The 9,175-nt window shown below is 28.1% G+C and overlaps 1 protein-coding gene across 1 annotated transcript in view; it reads left to right on the top strand.

Annotated features, from left to right (window-relative positions):
• Window positions 1–1,569: 1,569 nt before the first annotated feature.
• LOC130445622 (UMP-CMP kinase 2, mitochondrial-like) overlaps window positions 1,570–9,175 on the top strand; it is a 44,142-nt gene continuing 36,536 nt past the window's right edge. The window contains exon 1 of the mRNA XM_056781357.1: window positions 1,570–1,731. Coding sequence (XP_056637335.1) covers window positions 1,620–1,731 — 112 coding nt within the window. The 5' untranslated portion in view covers window positions 1,570–1,619. The remainder of the gene's footprint in view (window positions 1,732–9,175) is intronic.

The raw sequence follows: 9,175 nt of genomic DNA, 5'->3' as shown, positions 1-9,175 counted from the left end.
TTACTCTCACCTTATCGTTTGCTTGTACGTGCATCCTGGTACACAGCAGGCCTTTACTCGTGTCCTCATATTGAGTAAGTAAACACGACAGCATAATTCGTAGGAAATAATAACTTTTAAATGCACAAAAATGCAAATAGCTAATAAACAAACAATATCAAACATCTTTGCAAAGATTTTATACACGTTTGCAAGATGGACGTTGTTCATTCAATAATCGTGGTTGTTTCTTGATGCATGATTTCAACTTAGTTTCAGAATCCAGATTGACAAACATTCAAAAATAAAAACACCAAAAAGTAAGCTTTTAGATGTGAGCCAGTAACAGAGGTATCGTTGAAAATCGTCCTGAACTTCTATTCCAGTGTACAGTCCCTGCTGATAATCAAAATATTGTTCACATCAAAAATTCCTTTTATGAGAGGTTCGGTACTGATCGGCTGTTATTCGTCATCACGAAGGTGGAAGAATGATCTGTGCCCAGCAAACACAACTTCCTTTACCTCCTCATAATCATGTAGATTTAGTTGGAAAGAGCATGAAAGAAAATTAGCAGCACATTGTATTCAATCATATTTTATGATTTACAAAATTTTGCGTTCGTATCATTATGTTCTAGTTCCGATAGTGGGATGAACGTTTAATTATCATACATAAAAAAATCAGAAGATGGTTTTGTCTGTGATGGTTTGTTGATCTTTGTATCAAAACAAGATTTCAAAGTTTTGATGAATCGACTCGCATGGTCTTGGACAATACCTCTTATATTAAACGAATTATCAAATGTCCAATAACGGCGGAAAAAATAGACGTTATTCAAGAATGGCTTACAATGAATATTACAGAATTTTATTCGGAGCTATTGGAACCTGAATTGTCAATTTCAATTGAATCTAATAAAGAAACATTCGTAGGCTATCGAAGAAAGAAATATTTCTCATAGAATTTCATTATTCAGTATAGTTGCCTTTGTGGGCTATTATTGTATTGTATGCTTGTATTTTTTGTCACATCTCTTCAATTTCTAACTACCTAATACTGTGAACTCCTATCTTATATATGATCTTGCAATAACCAATAATAGACGGAACCACTCGCCTTTTTTTATAGTTTCCATTATAGTGAATCATGACAGGAGCCATTAGATGGAGTGCAGTCAAGTACCCGTCATATTATAGTTTTAATTACATTAAGTTTTATGTCCCGCCTCAATATGAATGAACAAGTTTCTCCACTTTCCACACATTTTCATCTGTTTTCAAGATCCATGTCTCTAAATGAATTATTTCCACTTTTAAATCGTCCATACCAATTGTAAACAATCTTCAACGTATAAGTTTTGAGAGATTCCAATATTTTCTGAGCTTCTTTTACAACAGTCAAAATCCATATTTCACGTCACGTCACGTCACGTTTGTAATTGTTCTCAGCACATGAGGGTATGAAAAAGAAGTTAGAATAAATACAGCATAAGTATTTTCTTATATCCCCTGGTATTCCTACATTCAAGAATATGAAAAATTCCTTAGTTTGTATATAATGATAACTTTGTTGACCTTTAAACGCTAAGCATTTATAACATAACTGTACCACTAGTAGATTGTGCTACGTAACTCAGAATGGAACACTACCTCCAATATACGATATTATTTATAAGTGTTTTAAAGATAACAAGTTTACCTACCCAAAATGGGTGTGCCCCACTGGAAGTACAGGAAAATCGAGAGAATGGTAATTTATTGATATTATGCATTTTTTAATAGGTACTAACTAATTCTTGGAGTATTTGAAAATATTTTCGAACATTATGGTTGATAATAGAATATTAAGGATAACAAAAAATTATACCAGAATATTTTTTCGCATAAGTGACGAATGATTTAAAAAATAGATGCAGACGATGAAAAAACAAACTTGAAAAAGTATATCGTGACATTATGTAGATACAATAATGTAGAGGATAGTTGGACACGTATGAACATTATGATATATATATATATATATATATATATATATATATATATATATATATATATATATATATATATATATATATATATATATATATATGAAAAGTCCATTATTGAAATGGAATTCATTGTGGTGGATACTAATGTACAAGTTACAAGATACAGTCAAAATTGTTTCAAAGAATGGTTATAAATTTTGAAATATCCATACTTTTTATAATGGTATGTTTCACTATGTTCATTCACTTTATGTTTTCAAACATTACAATAGTTCCTATATAACTAACTTTCTTCTACATTTGAATACTTAAATGTTCATATCATATCAATTGTAGAAATTTTATTATATTTTATTTAAATTTAAATAAAGTGTGGTTATTACATTTCAGTTACGTATCTATACAAACGATTATTGTTTTATAGTAAAATGCTTTTCAACTAGTATATAAACATCTAATTCTATTTATAGATATATAGCTAAAAACATAAAAGCAAAACAATAATAAAAAATTCTAGAGTTTACTTGAAAATTTATTTTTCGTGCTTTCACATTTTAGTGCATTGAATATAAAAATATGAATGGGATACAAAAAAATAAACTGCAATGTATAATTACCACATTCACTGCCAGAACCCATTAGTGGCGACTGACTGTGACATTTTTTTTTTAAAAGTTAAATTAGTTTTTAGTTTTCATAATATCTGAGCGCTCTAATATATTGACATTCATTGTTAAATTTTTTAATTTTTAGAACACAGGAAGCTTATTCCGTAGTGTGTGCCGGGGACCGCCTCTGTGGCGTTCAGTTTTTGTTTTCCAAACAAGATCGCCACAGGGGCGGTCGCTGGCACACAGCAAACTAGTTGGGTAGTCTGTTTTCTAAAAAATACACACAATAAATAAACTTACTGCTGTCATTTTTAAAACGTAAAAAGTAACAGTAATAGAGGAAACTTTAAAAGAATAAAATATTGAACTAAACTGAAAATACAATATGAGTACTTAGGTAAGTTTTTTTATTGTCAGGATTCCCTTTTCTGTATAGGTAATGCGAAGTTAGCAGCATAATAAGGAATATCTGAATGCCTCATTTTTTGTACCAAATGAGGGTTTTATGTTCGCAGGATTAATTGGATAGCATCTCATTACAATTATCGACTCCTTACATAAACTGACCAGGTTGAGTTGTTACAGCTTGTGTATTCGCTTGAAATTGCCAAAATTTCACAACAGTCTTTCCATTTAACCACACATATTCCTTGTGAGTTAAACTGAACCACTAATTCCCTTTTTTTCAATTTTTTCAGTTTCCAGGATTTCCTTTTCTGTTTGACCGCAAAGTTCCTGTAACATACGTTTTCCTACGTAGCAACTCCTCAGTTTTACGCTGTTATGAAAGCGAATGACTTTTATCCATTTTCTCTGCCTTTAGTACTAATTATTACACGAAGTTGAAAGGAAACGCATTTATTTGGAAACCACAGTTTTATTGCCACTAAATTCAACTAATTAACATCCCGGCGGGTGTAATTTGGGCGCTAACCATCCTTCTTTACCTGTCTGACCAAGAAGGGTGGATAATCCGACATGTATTTTCGGCGCTAAGAGGTGCAGGTAGGTCGAGTCATAAAATAACCCAATAGATGGAAAGTTGATAGATTTTTAAGTAGGTTAGGTTGGGTTAGGTTAGGTTAGGTTATGTAAATCTCTTATTTTATATGTAATATGTACTTAAGTACTAAATAAAAATATAAAGAAATATAAAATTTACTTTATTCTGTAGAGTGTTGCAAAAATGTTGTGAGGAAACTTTATTAAGGGCAGATTTTTCATTTAAAAAAAGTGCAAAGTAGCCCCCTCCAACAGTAAATTTTTTCAGACCTTAAGTGATAATAGGCCATTTCTCTTATAGGAAAATCTAAAAATACAAAAATATATCTTATTATAAATGTCGGTGATTTAATAAATAACTGTATTTCATAAATCATGTACTTCAGTCGGTTAGCGCCCAAAATACACATAGGATTAAAATGACCCTTCGGTCTTGGCGCCTAGTTTACATGTTGTAAAAAGTACATTAATCCTTTAGCGCCCAAATTACATCCGCCCTAACATCCGCACCAAATGTTTGCTGGGAACATATAATAATGACAAAAAACTAAAATCATACATCGATTCTTCGTTTTCTAATTCGTCAGTGATAAGCGATTAGTCAAGTTCTTGAAAAAACACAAATACCTATATTGATGACTCATTCTTTAGAAAAATACGAATTCTTTATGATGACAAAACGAAATAAAATTATACATACACAATATATTATAAGAACACGATTCTACCCTACATTGTAATACGTATAAACTAGTAACAAACAAGTATCTAATCATAATGCATAATATTCTATTCATAATACATAATATAAAACAATCTTTTCGGTATGCCTCTCCCCGAATAACTCAAGATATGAAGAATCACCATATACCAATAACTTAAGAGCAGTTCCGTTAGGTTCACACAGAACATAAGGCTTGGTACCGAATTTATGTCTTTTGCCTTTTATATATTGACAAAATTTAGGGCGCCCCCTCCACAAAACCAAGGATTCATCAATTGATAATTAATAAATATCATTCATCTTCTTAATATAAAAATTTATCAAGAGCATAATTTTGCTTAACCGATTTCTTGGTTCAGTGCGGTCGGATCTGCAAGCTTCTCAATTCTTCTTCTCAAGGTTCATTATCAAGAACCGATTACGACTTATAAAAGACCAGAACATGTTGAACAGATGGTTCCTTTCCCAATAGTTTCCCAATAGTCACTCATTCTATTAAGTTTGATGATTCCATGTGAAAAAGTAAACACATAAAAGACTCTCCTAATCCCACTGCAATTGAATCAATTGCATGTTTGTTCGCACGTGTACATAGCATATAAAAAAAATCTTGAGTTACTATCAGGTCAAAATAATCGATTGTCTCTGAGGAATTAATATTTACAAGTATACCTGTCGTCTTCGTGAGAGGTATATTTTGATTAGGGATTTGTGCGTAACTCCAATTATTGGTCTATACACCAATAGGGGGTGTTGCAGGCCGATGAGCAGCTAGTGTTGCAGAATTTGATCGAACTGATCTTATTCTCCTAATATAGCTAACGTCTAGGCCTCTGTTAAGTTTCTATTTCCTTGTCCTTTTTGATCGTTCATAATATATCTGTAAAACAAAAAATACAGCGCGTCCTGTATGCCGGACAACGCCCTTATGGTGTAAAATGTCATATTTTTTTCGTAAATACATCTTAAAAATAATTTTAAAAATTCAAAAAAACTATATTTTGAAACTAATAAATATTTATTACATAAAAACTTAACTATGAAACAAATAAATCATTGAAAAAAGGAAGCGATAAATATAATTTTCGGTGGTCGAAAATTATTTTTAAAAATTTATTTAACACAAAAACAATTAATATCTTAAGCGAACTAACTATAATACATTAAAAGGTTGTTCACAATGTTCGTATTTATAATAAAATAAATGCTGACAGGGTGTTTACAATATTTAATGCTATTGCGTTCTATTAAAATAATCTAGAATTATCTCCATGCAATTCCTCCATCACTAAGAATGGAAAATGATAGAGGTATTTTTCATATCTTGTTTTCTCCTTTCTTCTAATTCAATCTCTCCTTTCCTCTTCTCTTCAAACTTCTGTTTTCTTACAAATTTTATTTTATATTTTTGAATTAACCATAATATTATTAGAATTACACAAATTATTATTATTATCGTAGATAGTCCTATTGATACATGGTTTTGTGAATTATAAATTTCATGGATTGGCTTAATATTTCTAGCAAATTTATTTATTTCATATAAGTCTATGTTGGTTAAATTTGGAGTTTTATAAGTTTGATTATTTAAAAATTTGAAGTTTAATTTCGGTAATATTATTGATTTTCCTTTTTTAATTTGTATGTTGGTCGAGAAAATTTCACTTTATATTTGAATACTACAGTTCTTTGGAATTTTTATAATCGATGGATAACTTATTTTCAAATAATGGTCCGAAACACATTTAGAAATCACTTCAGTTTCTGAATTTGGAATTACTAAAAGTTCGTTATTTGTCACTTGTTCTAATATAGTTTCTTGTAGATCTATTTCACTAACAACACAATTTTCAGAGAGCGTCCGTTTAACAATTCAATAGTACAATTTTCTTTTAACTTAAATGTTTCTTTGCAATAATGTTTTTTTCTAACACTGGACATTCTTCTTTGATGAAAATAACTTCTTCTTGATGGGAACATGGGTAGCAAAAATTATTTTGGATTTGGAAAATGTTACTTGTGAGCCCAGAAAGAGATAATACGTTAAAATATTATTCAATTTTGGAATTTGTTCTTCGTTATAAATAGTGGTCAAATATTTAATCATTTCTCATTTCTAGAATTTCTTGACACGATATAACTGAACTGTGAATTGTATTTAATTTGGAAAATGTTATAGTGTTTTCAATATTATCAATTAATATAATTAAACTTTGCAAGTCCAGATTAATCTGTGAAATTGTACTGTGAAATTATTCAAAGTTATTATTTTATTTTCTATCGAAATGTGAAATTTCTCTAAATTATCATAAAGTTTATTTTGATTATTCCATAGAGTCGTAATCGATTTATTATAATGATCAATTAATTTTTTGTGTAGCAATATTTGCAAATTTACTTCATGACTTATTTGTTTTTGATTCTGTTGTAAAACATTTATTGCATTGTAATATCTTTCTTTAACATCTGAATATAAAGTTCCAAAAAGCCAATTATCTATTTTGCCTACTGCATTTATTAAACCTCTTCTTAATCTTAATGTGGATAAATATTTTCTGATTTTTTATCTAAAGTATTAATCAAAATTTCTGTTCTGCTTAGTGATTTTTCAGTTAAATTATGGTATGAAATAGGATTTGTAGTGTTCGCTTGAGATAAATTATTTCTTAAACTATAATAATATTGTTTTAAATTGTTAATCTGTTTATGAAAATGTTCTAAGTCTATATAATATATAAAAGTATGCTTAGTATAAATAAGGTTACTGGTTCCTAAATTAATGGCTAATAATGAATTGTTTATTTTCGTAATTTCTTTATCTTCTGTTTTAATCTCCTTATAAATTAGTAGTAATATTATTATCGTTGTTAGTTTCATTTTTCTGTAACAAATTTTTAGTGCTAGTTTTAGGTTTTCTGATTATATTTTTGTGATAAGTTCCTTCATTTGTTTCTAATAATATACCAGAGTCTTTTACGATTTCTGCCTTTTTAAATTTAAGTAATTTTTTATCTCGAAACTTTGTCTTTATATAAGCTGTATCTTGATTTGCATAAGAAGGGGGATCATTTCCATTCTCATTTCTCTTATTAATTATTTTTTCTTTAATATCAGCATTTCTATCTTTAATTTTTTCATATAATAATTTTGAAGTTTCTTTATGATTTTGTATATAATTAGATTATTAAAAGATCGTCTAAATCAAACGGATCGGGATTATTTATATGACCTTTAATAATTTCAAATGGTGTAAATTGTGTTACAGAGTGAATCGAATTATTATAAGCTAATGTTGAATGTTTAATTAATTGATCGGGCGTCAAATATTTATTAGTTTCTCTTAAACATCTAAAATGTTCAATTAGATTAGAATGGAATCGTTCCACATATGAATTAGATTTACTATTTCTAGATGTCGTATAATGTAGTTCAATTTTGAGCAATTTGCAAAAATCTTGAAAGTCATTATTCTTAAACTCTGAACCACAATCAGCTGTAATTTTGTAAGGTAAACCGTAATGAGTAACATAATTTAATATATTATCAACAACTGAGGTTTCATTCACACCTGACATTGAATATGCCTGACCGTAACGAAAGAATGCGTCAATTATAGTTAAATATGACTGATTAGCTATTTTAAAATTATCTGTGTATACGTTCGAATGGTTTACTAGCTGTTGAGGTTAAATTTAATTACTGGTAGATTTCTATCATAATTGTTCTTTTGACATACTTCACAATTATTAATAAAATTTTCTATATCTTGTAACATTTTACGCCAATAATATTTTTCAGTTAATGAGTTCTTTAATTCGTTAATTCCTCTATGTCCTTTTTTATGTACATGATAGTATTCTAATTTTTCTTTTCGTTCTTCTTTATTAAAAATATCGTTAATCGTAACTACATTTATGCAGTGAACAAATTCAAATGCTGCATTTTTAAAATATTTTTGTACTGTAGATAAAAATCGTTCCGGTTTTAAGGGTTCTCTTAAGTATAATGCATAAGTTTGCTTGAGGTTAATGTACTCTTTAACAAACTGAACTATATTATTTTCTAAATCTCTCTTAGATAAAATTCCAAATATATGTGTATTATCAAAGCATTTTTCACGTTTTGTTCTTTTCTTCATCATTCATATGATTGGTTCGAATTAATTTACTTATATCTATTCTGTTTCAATTATATTTTTGCTGATTACATTTTTCTTTTTCATTTTCGATTTCTGCGCCACTTATATTTTCGTTTTCCGTTAAGTAATTAAAATTATGAATTTCAAATTGACAAGTTTCAAAAGGATAAACTTTAAGAGGTTCATTTAAGGTTATAGAAATTTGTTTGTTTTATGTTTCATTTGTGTTACACTGATTATAATTTAAATTTTTATATTATTTTCTTTTTCCATTACTTAAATAAACAAAGTTATTGTATTGTATTATCAAGTTTTAGTATTAAGTATTATATATATATATATATATATATATATATATATATATATATATATATATATATATATATATATATATATATGTATTCTAATTAATAATAACTTTTCATTATTCTAATATCTAAGAAATTAAAATAAACTTATTTTAATTTTCATTAATTCTAAATCTATCTATTCCTAGAACATAATAATAATAAAAAAAGAAAGTCTTGGTATAAAAATCCATTTTATAATTTCTTGAATTGCGTACCATTTTAATGAATAATAATATTTATTTCTCCAAAATAGGTCTTTTAAAATTTTTTCATTTAATATTGCATTCAAATTCCTATTGAAATATTTTAGACGTGTTTAATTATTATTCCTATCAAATTCTCCTCCCATTTTCATTGTTTATACTTGTTTCGTTATTATTT

This window comes from Diorhabda sublineata, chromosome 6, assembly GCF_026230105.1.
Source record: "Diorhabda sublineata isolate icDioSubl1.1 chromosome 6, icDioSubl1.1, whole genome shotgun sequence".
Classification (NCBI taxonomy): Eukaryota; Metazoa; Arthropoda; class Insecta; order Coleoptera; family Chrysomelidae; genus Diorhabda; species Diorhabda sublineata.
Note: the sequence above shows the minus strand (reverse complement) of the source record. Positions and strands in the feature narration are given on the sequence as shown.